Source organism: Rousettus aegyptiacus, unplaced genomic scaffold, assembly GCF_014176215.1.
Source record: "Rousettus aegyptiacus isolate mRouAeg1 unplaced genomic scaffold, mRouAeg1.p scaffold_m13_p_6, whole genome shotgun sequence".
Lineage (NCBI taxonomy): Eukaryota > Metazoa > Chordata > Mammalia > Chiroptera > Pteropodidae > Rousettus > Rousettus aegyptiacus.
The window spans coordinates 96826447-96845962 of record NW_023416309.1 but is presented as its reverse complement, the minus strand read 5'-3'; the positions used below and the strand labels follow the sequence as shown (position 1 = coordinate 96845962).

At 52.9% G+C, this 19516-nt stretch overlaps 1 protein-coding gene across 1 annotated transcript; it reads left to right on the top strand.

Moving 5' to 3' along the window:
• Positions 1-1578: 1578 nt before the first annotated feature.
• Positions 1579-16308, top strand: GPR179 (G protein-coupled receptor 179). Its single transcript, XM_016164789.2, has 11 exons — positions 1579-2381; positions 3709-3817; positions 5639-5726; positions 6141-6376; positions 7136-7204; positions 7594-7703; positions 8012-8250; positions 8439-8577; positions 9171-9276; positions 9821-9967; positions 11242-16308. The coding sequence occupies exons 1-11, from the start codon at positions 1588-1590 to the stop codon at positions 16306-16308; spliced, it is 7104 nt and encodes a 2367-aa protein (XP_016020275.2). The 5' UTR covers positions 1579-1587.
• Positions 16309-19516: the final 3208 nt, after the last annotated feature.

The following is a 19516-nucleotide window of genomic DNA, read 5'->3' as shown; positions in this document are numbered from 1 at the left end:
GTGATCTGAGACATCAAAGGTTGTGGGGGGGGGGTCGCAGAGAATGAGAAGGGAAGGAGCCAAAAGACCCCATGTGTACATGGGGCCAGACGGATGGGTGCGTGGGGAGCACATCAGCAATGGAAAGGCCGAAGGCGTGGAAGAGGGAGGGAGAGGCAGGCAGGGGCTTTGCTTTGTGCCTCCCTGCAAAAATCCACACCCTTCTGATCCAGGGAGGCTGCCTTAGATAGTACTAACTCTGAGGCCCCAGTAATCATGTCCAACAGAGGGAAGGGTGTGAGCAGTAAGAAAATGGGGAAGAACAAGGGAGATTAGGCAGTTTTCATGAAGAAAGGAAGACAGAGCTTAGGATGACAAAATGAGGATGAAAGAAATGGAGGCAAAACTTTGTTCACTCTCTTCTCCTTGATCCTCTCCTTCCCCCACCCCATTGCCTGTGGTTGCTAACTAACCTTGTGGTGTGAGAAGAGGTGTCTCCTGGGTGGGGAAGTGGAAACCTGGTGGAGGCTTCCCCTCCGTCATGAACAACAGTGGGGCACTACAGAAGTCCCTTTGTCTCTCTGGGATTGATTTTCTCCTCTGTAATAAAACTTGATTAAGGTCTCTAAGATTGAATAACAGGGTGGTGGTTGTTTGTGGGGCAGTGTAGGGGAGTCAGAGCTCTGGGTTTAAGTCTCCACTCAAAGTGAGCAGCTTAATGATCTTGAGTGAGTCTCTGAGCCTCAGTGTCTGCACCTGTGAAATAGGGATAGAAATATTTACTATATGTAATCATGGGGGAGATTCATTAAGATCATGCACGTGGAAAACACTTTATGAACTGCCACAGTCTGTACAAAGATTCATTATGATTATATTGGGCTCTTTTTCCCATCCCCGACCTCAAATTCCAGTTCGGCAGCACAGTTTCAGGGGTGTACAGGCAGCCAGAGCAGATTGCCAGGAGATGCAGCTTGGCCCTTTATCATGCCCATCACAATTGCTGCCAGGAGGCTAAGTGGAGCAGAGGGGTGGAGAGGGGGGCATGGGCTCATCTGTGGTTGCTATGGCGCCCCATCCTGGATTTGCCAATTTCTCCTAATGGAGCAAAGGGCAGAAGGAGGGAGGAAGGGAGAGAGGGAGGGAGAGAGAAGAGAGAGAGAGAGAGAGAGAGAGAGAGAGAGAGAGAGAGAGAGAGAGAGAGAATATGAGGAATATGAGAATGACTGGTCCCTTCCTCCCTTCTCCCCTCTCTCTCTGGAGCAGATGTAGGGTGGAGAATGGGGGGAGGGAGGCTAGAGATTGGATGAGAGGGGGAGGGAAGAGTGGTGTGCCAGGATTAAGAGGGTTTGTGATGGGGGGTCACACTGAGAGAGGAGGGGGCAGAGCCCTCACGCCTACATCCAGAAGCCAGCTGATGACGTTAGAGAGAAGAAAAAACAGGCAAAAGCAGGAGCTGAGAGATAGAGAAAGAAAGAGAGAAAGCAAGGATAGGAGGCAGGGAGGTAGGCAGGCCCAGACTGCAGCCAGACTTTTCCTGCACTCTCCTGAGCCGCCAAATCCCCCAGGCAGCCTGGACCCCAAGGTCTCTGAGAGCTGCCCCAAAAAATGGGCACCAGGGCAGAGGTCACGTCCCCTCTTGTGTGGGGGCTGCTGGGCTGCTATTTCCTCTGTGGCTGGGCTCTGCGGGGTCCGCGGCCCTTCCGCTCTCTGCCCCCGCTGTCCTCTCAAGTCAAGCCAGGGTCTGTACCCATGTGGGTGCCCCCAGAGGGTGCTGAAGCAGCCCTGGCTTTTCTCTACTCTGGAGATGCCCAACAGCTGTTAGAGGCTAATTGCAGTGAGCGCTACGAAGCTCAGGGGGCAGGAGCCAGACCAGGGCTCCCCCCAGTCCTCTGGAGGGCAGCGGGCACCCTCACCCAGGCTGCCAATTTCCTCAACATGCTGCTACAAGCCAACGACATCCGTGAGTCCAGTGTGGAGGAGGACGTGGAGTGGTACCAGGCGCTGGTTCGAAGCGTGGCTGAGGGGGACCCACGGGCACACCGGGCTTTGCTGACCTTTAACCCTCCACCAGGAGCCAGCCACCTGCAGCTGGCCCTACAGGCTACCCGAATGGGGAAGGAGACCATGCTTCAGGACTTGTCTGGGAATAAGGTGCAGGACGAGAGCCCAGCCGGGACCCTCGACACACCTGCACTGAAGAAAAGGGTGCTGACCAATGACCTAGGAAGCCTTGGAAGCCCCAAATGGCCACGGGGAGATGGATATGTGGGGGACATGCAGCATGTGAGACTGTCTCCTCCCTTCCTGGAATGCCAGGAGGGACGGCTCCGTCCTGGCTGGCTTATCACACTCTCAGCCACCTTCTATGGACTCAAGCCAGACCTCAGCCCGGAGGTCAGGTAAGTAAGTTTGTGCAGGATTGGAAGCATTTGTGGGTATGTGGAGGTGAGGGGCCTAAGTCCAGCTAGCTGTGCACGGGCCATTTGGCATGCACATGTATGTCTGGGGGGCGCAGATGTGTGTATTTGCAGTCGACTCTGGGAATCTGTAACTACATGTTAACACATACAAATGTGAGTGTACAAACTGTGTATGAATCAGTCCATTTATATGTAGGTATACACTTGTGTGTATGTACAGATGTGTGGGCATAGCCAGGCATAGGTCTTGGCCCCCAACTCTGAGTGTGGGTAGAAAAGGCAGGAGAGGACTTGGTGTGGACGACAGTGACAATCCATGCACCAGGCGCCTGGGAGGGGCCAGGTGGGCATTCCAGGACTTAAACCCACTGCTCTCTAGCAACCCAGATGTGTAAAAGGAGGCTTCTCCAAGGGAAGGAAAATTCTTTGGGGCGGGGGGTTGCTAAGAACCATTGCTCTTTCTGTCTAGGAGTTGGCCAGGTCCTCAGGGTCACTCCCAATGGCTATATTCTTACATCAAGCAGATTCCACTGTCCTGCCTGTTCTGACCCAGGACCCTATGATACTCCTCAAATAACTGAGCCCCCTCAACCCACGTAAAGAGGTGACTGGGAGTGTGGTGGGAAGAGGCAGAAAATGGCCATAGTACTTCAAGATATTCAACAATCAGCATTGTTTTTCCCACTATGTGTCTCATTTCATTGTCTCCAGCAGGGTTCCTGTGCTCAAGCAAAAGCTCGGCTCCCTTCCAGCTCTCTCCGCAGTCAGAGCAGGGAGGGGTTGGGAGCCCTTGGGCCAGGTAGACCTAATTCTGGGCTGCTCCATCCATATCTCCTTTGCTATGATCAATTCAGACTTGGTTTGGGCCAAGTGAAGGGTGGTTAATAGTTGAGGTGTGTGTGTGTGTGTGTGTGTGTGCGCGTGCGCGCGTGCAGTGGGGAAGTGTGAAAATCCCTTTCAGACAGATCATCAGAGCCCCAGCTCCCACATGTCTTGACACTCCCCCTCTCTTTATTCATTGACAAGAAACCAGGAAATGCTAGGATGTTGAAAAGCTGAGGATGGGGTGGGAGGCATCAACCTAGGGGGGGAGGAGTTATTGCCCACGGAAAAACAATGCTGATTGTTGAATATCTTGAAGGTTAGTAGCACTGGAGAAATGGAATGCATGTGTGCCCTCTCTCCACATACCGCAGCCACTGTGCTAAAGTTTGCATAGCTGGCATTGCCCATAGTCTGGGGCCCAAGGACACTATTCACCTTGGCATCCTTCCCTGTGCCCCTAACTGCCAATTCACTGCCCTAGGGGGCAGGTGCAGATGGATGTAGATCTTCAGAGCGTGGACATCAATCAGTGTGCCAGCGGCCCAGGCTGGTACTCTAACACGCACCTGTGTGATCTCAACAGCACCCAGGTAAGGATAAGAAGGGGAGCATATGGTCCTGCCTCCCTCCCTCTTTCCCATCACTGCCACCACCCAGCTCCCAGGAGCAGCTGACAAAGGCACACCAGCCTCTCAGGGCTTCAAGGGAGTTCCTAGTAATGAGATAAAGATCGGCTACCAGTCTTTCTAAAAGGAAGGACACTTACAGCCTGCCCTTACCCTGTGCCCGAGACAGCCACCCTTGGTTTTTTTGTTTATTTTATTTTATTTTTTAGGCGAGGCAACCCTTGGTTGACCTCACAGATTGCAAGGACCTTGTCAGCTTACAATCTCTTAATTTTTTTATTTTTTATGCCTACAGCACCTGGTCTTCCTAGGTGGTCTCCCAACCAAGTACTAGCCAGGCTCGACCCTGCTTAGCTTCTTTAATCAAATGGGATCAACCTTGATTTTTTGAAATCTCAATCTGCCTCCCTGTCTGCTCTCCCTCTGGTACTAGGTGCTCTAGGGTCCCTCCTCAGGACCATCTCCTGACCCTCTATTAATCATCACTCTCCCTTCTCCTGGACCTCATTGTCATATCATATCAGCAGAGCTCCAGGCTCCTTCTGGCCCACAAAGAATGCTCAGTTGTTGTCTGTTGAAATAAGTAGAATTGCTGGTTGAGGTGTGGGGAGCATTCTAGGATCTTGAAGAACTCTGAGACTGGTATTGGTGATGGAACCCAGGCCAGAGGCTAGAGGAATCAAAGCCACGGATATAAAAGAATATGGGTAATGGAAAGCAATGGCTGGTAATCCTGCAAGCCCAGGACTGGCCAGTGCACTAATCTGCTTCACAGTTACACTGGCTTCGTAACCGTTCCTGAGCTGAACCAAAGCCAAAGGGAGCCCTGTAAGTGGCAGGTTTGGGTATTTGCTGATCTTCAGGGAACATGTGTTTGGAGCTACAAGTCCAGGGATAGAGATAGGCTCCCATTGCTAGTACACTTCAAAACCCAGCCACATTCACATCTCCAGGCAGGCATTTGTCTGATCCTGCAGATTATGGCAGGAGCAGAGCATGTTCCAGTGGTCTGGGCAAGAGAGGAAGCTGGGCTATGATTTCAGAGGCACCACCCTCTAACCTTTCTAGGTGAAATCGGGCTGGATATGAAACCTCCTATGGTTCACCCATTCCTTTGCCCCATGAGGTCTGTTCCTAGCCACTTCTTACAGCTCATCCACGTGCTCACCTTCCCCACCTGGCTCTGAGATCTGCTCTGTCCCCTGCTGGGTAAACATTAATGCGTGGAGGTGGCATAAAGAGCTGGCCTTGGCATCCGACCAGCCTGGCATTAGCCTGGCATTAGGGCTGGGGAAAGCAGTCCTATGCTGAAGCCATATGGCCCCTGACAGAGGAAGCCGCTCCTTCATTGGAGCCCTTTCAACACCTTTTTTGCCAAAGAGGGAGGCTGATGAGGACCCTTTGAAGCAGGATATAGACCTCTGAGAAGGTGTGGCTGGGCTCAAAGTTCTCTCTACTTCCATCCCATTTTCCTCCACCCGCCACCAGCACCTCGCTCTAGCAACAGCTGGGCACTAGGAAATGGGACCTGAGGCACCTGTCACTGATGGTCTGAATAAAAGGGTGATCTATCCCTATACTCTTTCCTTGGGGGTCTCTTTGAGAAGAGAGGCAGTGGAGTGGTAGAAAAAGCTTTCTTTTTCTATGAAAAGAAAGCTTCCCTAGGATTAGGGAGGACTTCTGGTGAGGTTCCCTAGTTTGGACCCAAATGCCGAGAATAGGAAGGTAGATGGACCCACCATCTCTTTCCGGGAGGGAAATACCTATTGTGTTTCATTCCCACAGTGTGTCCCTCTGGAGAGTCGAGGCTTTGTCCTTGGCAGCTACCTCTGTCACTGCCGACCTGGCTTCTACGGGGCAAGCCGCTCTGGATGTATGTAACTGTGGTGAGGGCCAGGCAGGCTTTTTACAGGTTGGGCTGGTTGGAGGGAGCATCTGGGGAAGGCAGGCTGGGGTGAGACACTGGGAGGAAACTTGTCAGCAAGGGCAGAAGGTTGAGAGAAGTAGAAGAGGCAGGCAGAATCCAGTTTGGGTGTGTCTGTGCCTTTCGAGCCCATAACATGCCAATCCGCTATAAGTGGACCTTGCAATGAACCTTGGCCTGGCATCTCCTCTTCCTGTTACTCTGCCCTCCCCTTGGGAGTACCTATTTCCTCATTCCTCCCCTCCTGACCCTATCCCAGGGGCCATCAAAGGAGGGCAGGGAGAAGGCTATGGTGAGAGAAGGCTGGGATCTCAGGATACCCCAGCCATCCCTCTCTCTCTTTACCCATCTTTTTCTTTATAGGGTTGGAGGAGAGTGCTGCCCAGCCTACCAGGCAATTTGGATTCCCACAAGGCAGCTCTGGGAGACTGCTGAGGTGCCAGCCATGTGCCGAGGGCTGTACCAGCTGCATGGATGCCACACCCTGCCTGGTGGAGGAGGCCCCAGCACTGCGGGCAGCAGTGATGGCCTGCCAGGCCTGCTGCATGCTGGCTGTCTTCCTGAGCATGCTGGTCTCCTACCGCTGCCGCCAGAGCAAGGCAAAGAAGGCCCCACATCTCCCTCCTGTACACATGTCCTATCCATCTTGGGTCCCTAGCATCAACTTGAGACCAAGGCTCCCTAAGACTAGAATTTGAGAGAAATGGGTTCTGGTCTTGATTCTTAACCTAACTCGCTATATGACATTAGGCAAAGTGGCCTCACCACCTTAGTCCTGTTTCCTCACCTGTAAAATAAAGGTATTGGACTTGATTCAAAACAATGAGTAGGTACTAGGGGAAGTGATCTGGACTCCCAGGAGAATGGAAGAAGCAGACGTGTAAATGACAGTATGGCAAGACAGGGGCAAGGACGGAGGTATGTGTCAGTTTCTGTGACAGTTCAGAGAAAGGACCCACTTTTCCTCCCTGGGCTGGCATGGGAAAGACTGTCTATGAATTTTGAGCAAGGCAGAGAAGGGGATATCTAGACAAGGGAGCAGTCTGATCCTAAGCTTGGAAGAACACATGAGGTCCTTTCCAGCTCTGGCAGCCTCTGATATGAGCCCAGGTCTGCAGCAAGGCCCAGGCTGGAGCTGGGAGGGGAATGGGGCTACGGTGGCAGGGGCTGTGTGAAGCCAGGGCCTTAGCCGGGCTTAGTACCAGCAGAGCTAAGAGCCTTTGGTGGGGTGGGGTAGAGCCTTAGCCCAGGGCCATTGAGTGACCCCTAAAACAGGCCTGAGACCCTTCCACATCATTGTCCACGCTCTGTCCTTCCACCACCCTACTTACACGCCTCTCTTATTCCTGGGTTCACAGAGGATCCGGGCGTCTGGAGTTGTTCTGCTAGAAACCATCCTTTTTGGATCCCTTCTGCTCTACTTCCCTGTGAGTTTGTGGCCAGAGGCTGATCCCCACCTCCCAGGATCCCCACAGTCCCAACCTACCACCCTCCAAACCCCAGAATGCTTCTTCCTCTCTGCCCTCTTGGGGGGATTCGGAGACCTCCAAATCCCCCTACTCAGATCCACAAATGGCAGACTTACCTAGTGAGGTCTGGAGCCAAACGGTCCAGGTTTAAAAGAGCTCTATGACCCACAGTGTTACTTAGGACAAGTTACTTAACTTCTCTGGTACTTAAGCTGCTCCTTTGCAGAATAGAGGTGACGATGTCTCTCTTGCAAGGCTGTTAGGAGGATCGGCAATGTGCTTAGCATAGGCCTGGTGCATAGTGGAAGTACAGTGGAGAGCAGATATTTTTGCCTCCTCTCCACCAGGTCTTCATCCTGTACTTCAAGCCCAGCATATTCCGCTGCATCGCTCTCCGCTGGGTCCGGCTGATGGGTTTTACTATTGTCTACGGCACCATTATACTCAAGCTTTATAGGTAGGCGCTGGGGCAGACCTTGCTGTCACATTGCTCACTCCCAGGCACCCCAACTGATTGGTAGAATGGAGTTCTTCACAGTCAGACTCTTACAGCTCCACTCCCCTGTGCCCCCAAGGCCTGCCCCCATCACTATAGTCTCCTCCTCCAAACATAACTTTTCTGAGAGTGAGGAGGCAGTGAACCATGGAAGGGACGGGAGGACAGGTATGTGTGGAGGAGGAGGAGCAATGGACAGAGGACAGGGAACCGGCTCCCTCTCCTTGGATCTCCCCCTCACCCTCGACCCACCATCCTCACCCCTGTAGAGTGCTCCAGCTATTTCTGTCTCGAACCGCACAGAGGGGCCCCCACCTGAGCAGTGGGCGGCTCCTACGGCGTCTGGGGATGCTCCTGCTGCTAGTGCTGGGCTTCCTGGCTGTGTGGACGGTGGGGGTCCTGGAGCGAGACATCCTGCACACGCCCCTGGTGATCCAAGGCCACACTCCCACGGGCCGCCACTTCTACCTCTGCCACCATGACCGCTGGGACTATATCATGGTTGTGGGTGAGTTGCTTCTGTCTGAGCCATCTCATCTTGGTCCTGGGCTCTGCCCCACCATGGTCCCCTGGTCCTGTTCCTCCTGCCTTGTACCCAGACCCCTGGCCCTGGCTCCCCACAGCAAGCCCTACTGAGAAAGGGGTGGCCTGGCTGCTGAGGTGGTGCCAGCTCTGTCCCTTCCTGCTTCCCCACAGCGGAGATGCTGCTCCTGTCCTGGGGCAGCTTCCTCTGCTACGCCACCCGGGCTGTGCCCTCAGCTTTCCACGAGCCACGCTACATGGGCATCGCCCTGCACAATGAGCTGCTGCTCTCCGCTGCCTTCCACGCAGCCAGGTGAGGATGGGCCCGCTCACCCACCACTCATTCCCCCCCTAACACCACTCCTCACCTCTCCAAGATGAGGGAACCCCTATCCACAGCCATTCTTACAACACTGCTGTGCCTCAGTGAGGTAAGGAAGGCCCCCCACCTGTAGCTCTCCCACTGCCCCCACAGATACCTTTCTCTACCCCATATCTCACCCAACACACAAGGAGAGGAAGCTCCATCCCATCCATGCTCAGCTCTCCCTGACTTCTTCCTCCTCACATCTCAGCTGTCCCAACAGCATGCCTGCTATGTGTCCATAAGGACCTGGCCCTGTGGTGGAGACAGAATCCATCCACAGGACAGTCCATAACAGAGCTGTGAAGCATGAGTCTGTGCTATAGGCAGCCAGAGAAGGCAAGCTGGAGTAGTCTGGGAGGGCTTCACAGAGGAGGAAGTTAACCTGAGCCCTGAGGTAGTACCTACATCTCAGAGAGGGCAGGAAGGAAAAAGAGTGCCCTCTTCACCCCACCCAGCACCTCCATGGAGGTCAGGGCCGGGGCTGGGGAAGAGGCCACGGCTGCCCACAGCTAAGGACCCCCCTCCCACTGCACTCTCAGGTTTTTGCTGGTTCCTTCTCTGCACCCGGACTGGACCCTCCTCCTCTTCTTCTTCCACACCCACGGCACAGTCAGCACCACTCTGGCTCTGATCTTCATCCCTAAGGTGAGGCCTTCCCTGTCCTGGATGTAAGGCAGTGCCCCCCTCCCCCCCCCCCTTTGTAAGGAGCACTGTGGATCTGCTGCTGCTGCTGCTGCTGTAGCTCCTCCTCTGCGTCAGGGTGAGGCTGACACCTTGGGGGTGAGTGGGTGCTGATCGGCAGGGGCCCTACTCAAGGAAGCTACTATCTCTCTGCCTCCAATCCCTGGACAAGGGAAGTAAGAACTAGGACTGGAAGGGTCCTTGTAACACAGTTTGAGGGTTGGCGGACTCTGAAAATCAACACAGAAGCAGTTACAGTGGGAGAGGTGGGGGAGCTGAGGAACATGGCTAGGAATTGTGGGAGCAGGAGGTTGAGACCCACTGGTCTCTGAGCTAGAGAAGGTCAGGGAGGATGAAAGGAAGTAAAACTCTTCAGACCTCTGAATTCTGAATAAGGGGGAGGTGAACATTAATGAAGTAAAGACATATTCCATGAGGCAGGCGGAGGAGGTATGGATAGTGAGCCGAGATGAGTCTTTTTCCCAATCATACCCATTTTCCTGGCCAGTTCTGGAAGCCGGGGGCTCCTCCTCGAGAGGAGATGGTGGATGAAGTATACGAGGACGAGCTGGACCTGCAGCGCTCAGGCTCCTACTTCGACAGCAGCATCGCCTCAGCCTGGAGCGAGCGCAGCCTGGACGCCGGCGACATTCGGGTATGTGCTGCCCCTGTCTTTCCCTCTCTTCTCGCCTCCCTCCCTTCTCCACCACTGCCCTAAGCTGTTTCTCTGACTCTGTTCAAAGGAGGCCACTCACCACCCAAGTGAAAAGACCCCAAAAGTCCCAGAACCCAGAGCCCTGAGGCCCAAGGCACTTGGCAAGTCAGAGGCAGAGCCATGAGTAGAACTCTAATTCACGTCCCCCACCCCCATGTTCCTCGCTTCCACACAGCAGGGGCATCGCAAGGGGCAGACTAAGAAGCCCCTGAGTCCCCAGCATACTGGGACAGTTGGTGACACTAGGGCCAGTTGGGGCTCAGCAGTTAAGGCAGTGAGTAGCTACCAGGGGTTTCCACACCAGGATCCCCTTTCTCAGGAACCCTAATGAGAGGCTCAGTGGGTAGTAACTAAGGAGACCTGGCAGTCTAAACCCAGTTTCATAAAACCCACAGTGTAGGAACAACCCCAGGAAGCCATTTCGTCCATCCCCTCCTCTTGCACTGGGGCCCGTTTCTACACCTGACTCATCTACATCTCCCAGTTCCTTCCTTGTCCCAACTGCCTCTGCCTCTCGTTCCCCCTGGTGTCCTCCTCACCCTCTGAGCTCTGCCTGCCCTGCCTCCTGCCCCCTGGATATAGGCTGAACTGAGACCCCAATCCAGCAGGGGTCCAGAGACTGTGAAGGCCACTGCCGCAGCCACATCGCCCCTGGCCCTCCGCTTTGTAGAGTAACAGCCAGTCTCTCTCTATGCTGGCTCTGGGAGAACTCCAAAGCATAAGTCATTCCATTATTTACACCTGAATATGGCACTTTTTGCATTCACTAGTCCCATCAATCTCATGTAATCCTCTTAAGGAAGCTAATACTAGTCAGCCAGATATCATTATTTTAGAGAAGCAGAGACTCAGAGGGTCAAGAAGATAGCCTCAAGGCACATGATGGGTCAGCAGCCTTGAACCCATTTCTTGTCCGCCAAGCTGGTGATTTCCCACCAGACCACAGAGCCCCAGAGAGGGGACTGGACGCTGCCTCCGCACGGCTGCATGGGTCCGACTGGGAGCCAGGTTGGCGCTGGTCGTGGAGGAGTGGAGAGGTGAATTCTGAGAGGTTTAAAAGCAGGAAAGAGACACAGCTTGGTGGGAAAGAGATCCCCCTGAGAAAATGGTCTCCATAAGGGCTGAAGGGGAGAACAGTGGAGCCAGGGGATGGAGATACTGAGCCCATCCTTCTCAATGTCAGCTTCGCTCTCCCTGCCCTTCCCTCCACCTAGGACGAATTGAAGAAGCTCTACGCCCAGCTCGAGGTCCACAAGACCAAGGAAATGGCTGCTAACAACCCCCACCTGCCCAAGAAGCGGGGCGGCTCGCGCCAGGGCTTGGGCCGCTCCATCATGAGATACCTGGCTGAGTTCCCTGAGGCCCTGGCCCGGCAGCACTCCCGGGACTCCAGTTCCCAGGGCCGCGGCAGCCTGCCCGGCTCCTCTCGCCGCCGCCTCCTCAGCTGCAGCCTCCAGGAACCGGAGGGGCCACCGGCCCTGCGCAAGTCCCGTAGCACCTATGACCGCGACCACCACCACAGGGAGCAGGAGCCGCCTCTCCAAGACTCACTGCTGAGGAGGAAGCTGGCCAAGAAGGCCCCGCGGGGAGAGAGCCGAGAGTCATTAGAGGGGCCCCCTGCCCTGGGCTTCAGGTCAGTCAGCGCCCACAACCTGACGGTGCGAGAGAGGCCCCCCAGAGCCCGGAGCACCTCCCTGCAGAAGTCGCTCAGTGTCATGGCCGGCTCCAGGGAAAAGGCCCTGCTCGTGGCCAGCCAGGCCTACCTGGAGGAGACGTATAGGCAGGCAAAGGAGCGAGAGGAGAGAAAGAAGGCAGAGGCAGCCCTAGCGAGCCCGAGCCCAGTTCGGAGGCTATCATCCCGGAGGCTGGAGAGAGGTCGCGGGGCCCCTCTGTCAGCCCCACCTTCCCCTGCCAAGAGCAGCAGCATGGACAGCTCCTCTGGGAAGCTTCAGGAGGAGGCTGTGAGAAGGCTGCCTCACCCACCCATCCAGCACCAGATCTCCACACCCATCATGACCCTGTCTGCGGCCTGCCTAGGAGAACCAAGGATGCTGTCTCCTACCTCCACCTTGACTCCAGCTCTCATACCAGCTCCATCCCTGGCCCCAGCCCCTGCCCTAGCACCAATCCCAATACAGCCCCAAAACTCTAGCTTACTCACCTTTATCTGCCCATGGGAGAATGCAGAACTGCCAGTCAAGAAAGAAAATGTGGTTCAAGAAGGCCCTTCGGGGCCCGAGCGAGGCAACCATTCCCCTGCCCCAGCTCGGGCCAGGCTTTGGAGAGCCCTCTCTGTTGCAGTAGAGAAAAAGGGTGTTGGAGAGAATGAGATGAACACAGAGGACAAGCGTCTCCAGGGGGAAGCTGATAATATGGATGAGGACAAGCCCAAGGCCTTCTCTAAATCTCATAGCCTCAAGACCCCTGTTCAGCAGGGTTCTGTGCGTAGCCTGGGACTGGCTATCAAAGCTTTGACCCGTTCTCGGAGCACACACAGAGAGAAGGAGAGTGGGGAAGAAAGTCCTGAGAAGGAGAAGGGTAGAGCTTCAGGAGAGGGTGTGGGGGCATGCCCCAGATCCCCCAGGGTAGGCGGGCGCAAGGTGGTGAGTAAGCAGGCTGCCCTTGCCCCCTGCGAAGATGAGGAGTCCCTCCAGAACCAACAGAATGCTCAGACCAGCAGGATGCTCCAGGTGGGCAATAGGGAACAAGAAGACAGAGGCAGGAGGACATCCCAAGGTCAAGGGGATGGGAAAATTGAGAGAGCAAGTAAAACAGGGCCTAGCACGCTGAAGCGAGTCAGGCAAGGAACAGATGGGGACAAAAATGCTGACCGAGCAAAAGAAGCCCCTGTAGGGAGGCGGGAATTGCTCAAAGCTGGCCTCCAGCCCCTAGACAGTGTTGACTGCAGGGTGGCAGAGGTATGCCCCTGGGAAGTTGCCGAGTCAGAAACATGTCAGCCTGACAGTAGCAACAAGGCTGAAATCTGTCCCTGGGAGGTGAGTGAAGGAGCCACTGAGAGGGGGGCATTAGGACAAGATATAGATGACTCCCAAGAAGAGAGGGGTAAAGCCCCGGAAGAATCAGAGCCCAAAGATGTGGTTGCCATTACTCAGAAAAAGTCAGAGAGGCTGCTCAGAGGGCAGGAGGCAGTGTGTCCGTGGGAGAATGCCGATTCTGGGAGTCTGTCACCTCAGTCAGCCCATCAGGACTCTGACAGAACCAAGAGCAAGTCTGAGGCAGGGAGCAGTGTGGAGGCCAGGGAGGTGGAGAAGTGTCCGCGAGAAGTCATAGGCCCAGAAACTTGTATACCTGCCATGGCCAAGGCAGAGCTGTGTCCCTGGGAGGCAAGTGAAGGGGAGAATGAGAAACTGTCCCAGGAGGGGGTAAAGAAGCTCCCCCAGGAGAAGCAGAAAACCCCCAAGAAAGCGACCTTCTGGAAAGAACAAAAACTGGGAGGAGACTTGGGGTCTCTTTGTTCGTGGGAGAGCACCGATTTCCGTGGCCCCTTAGCAGTCTCTACTGAGGCCCCAGGAAGCCCCGAGTGCTCAGGGAGTTTGAGCAGTAACCTCGCGGAGGTGTGTCCATGGGAGGCAGGAGAGGCTCCTGCTATCCGGAAGGCAGAGATCTGCCCCTGGGAGCTGGGTGATGAGGCAGTGGGAAAGGAAATACTGCGTCAGGAGACAGGTGGAGAACCTCTTCAGGAAGAAGGGCAAGCCTCCAGAAAAGCGATGGGGGAATGGACTGAGAAAGCAGGGCAAACACCCAGTCCACGGCAGGAATCGGTGTGTCCCTGGGAGAGCACAGCCTCTGGGCAGCCTAGCCCATGTCTAGATGATTCCTCTTCCAGAGCTAGTGGCCAGCTCCTCAGCGACAGAGGGAGCAGAGCCACTCAGATGTGTCCACAGGAAGACATAAGGCCAGAGGTAAAAGCAGAAATCTGTCCCTGGGAGGTAAATGAAAGAACAACAGAGGACCAGACATCAGAACAGGCACACCAAGGAGAAGACTCTCAAAAGGATAAGGAGAAAATGCCTGGAACATCAGGAATAAAGGATGTCACCTCTTGGGAAAAAACTGAGGGACAGATCCAAAAGCAGGAAGCAATCTGTCCTTGGGAGAGTGTGGACCCTGGCAGCTTCTCCCTACAACCAAGTCCTCAAGACACGGACAGACCCAAAGCCAGTTTCCAGGTGTCAGGCAGTGTGGGTAGCATAACTGCCACAGTCTGTCCATGGGACATGGAGGACACCCTGCCTGCTACAAAGGCAGAGGTTTGTCCCTGGGAGGTGAGTGCTGGCACAGGGGAGGAACGGGCTTTGGGAGTTGAGGCCATTAGGAAATTGCCAATTGTTACAGGAAAGGCCTCTGCAGATTCTGGACCTGGCGAGATAGCTGTTACTGCTCCAAAGAATTTGGAGAGGCCAGCCCGGGAGTGGGAGGTGGCCTGTCCCTGGGAGGGTACGGACCCAGGAGGCTCCTCTCAGCCTCCTGACACTGTGGACACTGACAAGCTAAAAACTGGATTCCAGGAAATAGACCACTTGGGGTGCAGGCCGGCTGAAGTGTGTCCCTGGGAAATGGAGGAATCGTCTACCAGTGAAAAAGCCAAGATCTGTCCCTGGAAGGTGAATGAAGGAGCTACTGGGAAGGGAATGGAACAAGAGATGAGGGATGGTTCAGCAGGGCAGAGGGAGAAAACTCTAGAAAAGGGGAGACTCACCAACCTGGAAAAAGACATATTAAAAGGGGAGACAAAGCTGAGTCAAGAACAGGAAGCTATTTGTCCTTGGGAGAAGGACTTGAGGGAACCCAATGCTCAGGCCCCTGAGGTCTCAGACTTGTCCAGCAGCATAAGCAGCAAAGCAGCAGCAAGGCATTCTTTGGAGGTCAGTGATGAGGCAGAAGAGAAAGGGGACCTGGCACGAGACCCCCAAACCAGCTCTGTCCAAGAACACATAACCCAGGAAAAAGCTCCATCTTCTAAGGCAGAAGTCACTACTGAAGATGGCGGAAAAGCAAGCAATCAGCTACAATCTATCTGTCCATGGGAGAGCATGGCCCCAGCAAGCTCTTCCTCCCACCCTGATGGTCAGTGCCCTGACCAACTAAAAGCTGACTCTCAGAAACTGGCCAGTGTTGGGGACAAGCACGCTGAGGTGTGCCCATGGGACACTCCTGTCCCAGATGCTCATCCATCTGACAGCAGTGCCAAAGCAGAAATCTGTCCCTGGGAAGTGACTACAAGAATCCTCGAAAAAGGGGTGTCAAGCCAGGATGAAAAAGGGGAATGTCAAGAGAAAAGGGAAGCCCCAGAAAAACCAGACCCCAAAGTCGTGGCAGTTCAGGAAGAGCCAGAGAGAGCAGACAGGAAGCAGGAGGCTGTGTGTCCCTGGGAGAGTCGAGATAGTGGAGGTCTGTCTCCACAGACAGCCCCACAAGCTTCTGACAGAAGCAAAGGCAGTCCTGAGGCAGCAGGCGGTATGGGGGCCAGGGTGGCAGAAGTGTGTCCATGGGAAGCGGAAGAAGTGCCTTCTGCCAAGAAAGCAGAAATTTGCCCTTGGGAAGTGAGTCAAGCAGTAGCAGAAGAAGGGGGTCCAGAGCAGGTGGAGAGAGAACCCCAAGGGCAAGGAGAGCTGTTCCTTCAAAATGCAGGGTCTGAATGCACTGAAGAACACTTTTCGAAAGCAGCAGCAAAAGGCAGCAGAGAGCAGGAAATGGTCTGCCCCTGGGAAGGCATGGGGTCAGGGAGGCTCTTCTCCCATCCAGAGGCTGCAGACACTGACCAACCCAGAGTCGGTCCCCACGGAGCAAGCAGTGTGGGGGACAAAATGGCAGAGCTTTGTCAATGGGAAATCACAGATCCAGAAGGAAATAAAATAAAGGGTACTATGGCAGACATCTGTCCTTGGGAGGGAACTGGAGACTCATCTGAGGAATCTGGCCTCCTGGCTTTAACAGCAACTCAGACAGAAGTAGTTTTCTCCACAGCCCCTGAGAACCCGCCATACCTTTCAGTCCAGAGACCTTTGGGTGGCTCCCTTCCAGAAAGCAAAAGCCCACGCCCCAAAGTGAGCAAGCCAGACAGTACTTCTACTCTGGAAAGTGTCAGAGAATTACAAGGACCTCCAGGACCTGGGCCAAGGACCAGCTTAGCCCCAAATCTCCAAGAAGCTGAGGCTCAGATGTCTTCTTCCCTAACTGGAGACCAAGGAGAAGTTACTTCCGAAGTTCCACATGAAGAACTCTCTTCTCTAACTGTCTATCCTTGGGACTGGGAATAATAACTCCCAGTTTGAACATGGGTTAGGTCAAACATCGGGTGGCTGGCTTTCAGGAGGCAAGGTCTTTTCCATGTCCTAGGTGTTCCCGAAGAGCTGAGTCAAAGACACTTGTCCCCTTCCTCTCTAAGATAGCCAGGAGTCAATTCAAAGACAGATTGTACAAGAAGGACACAGCTCAGACCCCAACAGGAAATCCTACCCTCTCTTTACTTCTAATTCTTCCTGCTTCAGGGAACAAAGGCCAGGCCCTCTGCTTCAAACGTATTCCCATCCAGCAAGAGTACTCAACACAAGCCATCACTGTCTGGACATTCACTTGAAAAGCCAATGTTAGGGATGAAATGAAGTCAGTAGCACCCCACCCACATTTTCTCATGGGGAGACCCTATTCTTTTCTAAAGTCGACAAAGGGCTAAATTTTCCAAGAAGAAACTAACCATGCAGGCCACTGGCACATAGGGACTGAGGATCATAGAAGGCTATAAAGGTCACCACAAGAAGCTTAAGAAGCTACTTAATTCAAGTTCAAATATAAATCAGGAAAAAAAAACTTAAATGGCTCAAAAGAGGTACCTGAAATGCCTTAAAAACCTTCTCGTTTTGACTTTGGATCTCCAGTTTATTGATCCTCACACCTGACCTGTATGACTATTGAAGCAGAGCCAACCAAGCTCTCTTACATCCATATCATCTGGCATCCAAAGCAACATCAGAGACAGAGCAGAGAAGGAAAAGCAATCACTCTAGATCCTCTCCCTGCTGGCCAAGGTCAAGTTCTCTCTCCCAGACACCCTGTCTCCTACTTTAAGGAGTATGCCTCTCTCTAGCTTTTTCAGATGGCCTCCCCTTCTTTCTGTCCTATCTTTTGCCAGTCTTCTGAGTTCATCTCACGGCTTATTTTTCTTCTGGTCTTTCAGTGCTGACATCAAAGGGACCCATCTCTGTTGTCAATACAATTGGAGCCAGAAAGAATCTCTAGCTCTCAAGTAAGAACCAGACAAAATCACTTGCTCAGTAAGAGGCCCACATCAGTCTCCCTCCCAAGAAGCCTAAGAAAGGAGACCCTGTTTACAGTGTAACCACCCTCCGAAGGAGTAGAGCTATAGGGCAAGTTAGAGGCCTAAGGGCCAGGGAAAGGGCATCATGTAAGTACAAAGACTTCTTTCTTAGGGAGCTCGCTCTCATTCTTAGCTCTCATTTAGTTCAACTCTATTCTCTTAAGTCAGTCCAGGGTACCCTTACTTAAGCAATCCTAGATAACAGAGTACTGGAATTAGGTGAATAGTACCTGAGGAAAATGAAGGAGGAGGAAAACATTGGCCAAAGAAGTCCCAGAATCAGCAGGAGCTGAGTGGGAGTAGAAGCAGGAGGCTAGACATGGCAGAATTGGGCAGGGGCACTGCAGATGGGAGTAAGACCACTTGCTGACTGGACAGATATTGATGTCATTCACTGGTTGAAAAAAGACAAAACGATGGGATCAAATACCCATTGGGAAAATGAGTCTGCATGTGAACACTCTGGGAAGCCACAGGATGTCACAGAAAAAGTAGCAAGTGCTCCATTTCCAGAAAGGAGAAGGAATGGAGTAACCCACTTTTTCGGGACCAATACCCTTATTCCCACACCCAGCCCTGCCACTTACCCAGTTCCCTTTCCCTGGCCTTTAAGAGAAGTAATCGAAGTGTATTGTTGCTCTGGGCTCTGGCTAGTTAATCCCATAGCTTCTGAGTCAATGTGAATTTTGCTAACTGCACACCTCAAAATAATCCCATCAAGTCTGGTCTAGCTGGGAACAAAAATATTGTCCCTATATCTACTGTTGGGAAATAAACCTCGGGGAAAAAAAATAAAGAATACTAATGTTTTGTTTGGTTTGGTTTTTTCCAACTGTGGCAGTTGATTCTAGCTTATTACGGTGATTTTTTTTTTTTCATTTTTGAACAGGAACAGGAAAGAAAAACAATGACGGCACTAAAGCCCAAGGTAACTACATTGAAGCCTCCAGGAATTCGGGTGGTCTGGTTGATTCTCAGCCAGTGGCTGGCACTGCAGATGGTCTCTGCCTGGTCCTTCTCACCATTCCCTTACATCTGGGCCATTTGCTCAGCTGAATTTGATCCCAAGGGGAAATGAAAATTGCACTTATCCTCTGGCTCCCTGGTGGCAGCTATTGCTTAGCCGCTATTTGGGATTATCTAAAGACCCCAGAGACAGATCTAGGGGAGTGGGGTGAAGTAGCTTATTTGAAGCACTGTTTTTACATATTCAGAGAAATCAATGTGTCGTTTGCCCAGTAAGTGTGCTTTTTTCCTCTGCTTTTTCCTATTCAACTTGGATAATCTCCCTTTATTCCTTACGGATGTGGATCCTATTCAAAGCACTTCCCATCTCATTTTGCCTTAATCTGGGGCTCACGCAAATAGGATATGACCAAACCTCACTTGGGCTTCAAACTGATGTACATTTTAAGCCAAAAGGGTTGAAACTAAGTTGGATGATGAGAGTGGCTGCTTTGGATTAACCCACCAGTGCTGCCTCTTCCCTAGGCATACACATCTTGTCTCCACAGTCAGCACTCGGCAGCTGTTGTAAGGACATCCATTTTTCCCAGTGAGGCTTGGTCTATCTGCTGCTTTGCTGAAATGGTAGCTTTAGAGATAGAGCAGTTAAGTTATCCTCAACCTGATTCCAGTTTCTTTGGACTCTACTCTCAGGACAAGGTCAGAACAGATTAATCCTTAACCCTAAGTGATAGACTCCTTAAAAGAAAATCCTAAGCTTGAAAAATAGTGTTAAGAATTCAGGTCCTGTTTTTTAAGGGGAGCCCACACTAGGCTGACAAAAGCAATAAGCCAAGTCTATTACTGGTACAGAGTGATTTCCCTTGTCATACCTCTGATGACCCAGGATACATGGGCATGTACATGTGAAGTCCCACTTCCTCCTTCTGACAGCCCAGATAGAGCTAAAAAACAACGAAAGGCTGGGCTGTTTCATTCTACACAAGTCCATACCCTGGTGCCTTTGCCTTTCCAGTGCTGGGCTGGAAAGAATAGTCACTATCTCCAAAAGGCGATAGAAATCAAGGAACCAGGTCTTACAGATGATCTCCCAAATATATCAACTCCTCCATGGCCCGTCTCCTCCCATGTTTCCTGGGATCATACCGGAATGCAGCTGATAATTAAGAACACAATCCAAAGGC

Coding starts and splice junctions, on each gene's coding strand:
- GPR179 (XM_016164789.2), top strand. CDS start 1,588: ATGGGCACCAGGGCAGAGGTCACGTCCCCTCTTGTGTGGGGGCTGCTG. Junction 7,704..8,011: donor ATTATACTCAAGCTTTATAG/GTAGGCGCTGGG, acceptor TCACCCCTGTAG/AGTGCTCCAGCTATTTCTGT. Junction 9,968..11,241: donor TGGACGCCGGCGACATTCGG/GTATGTGCTGCC, acceptor CCCTCCACCTAG/GACGAATTGAAGAAGCTCTA.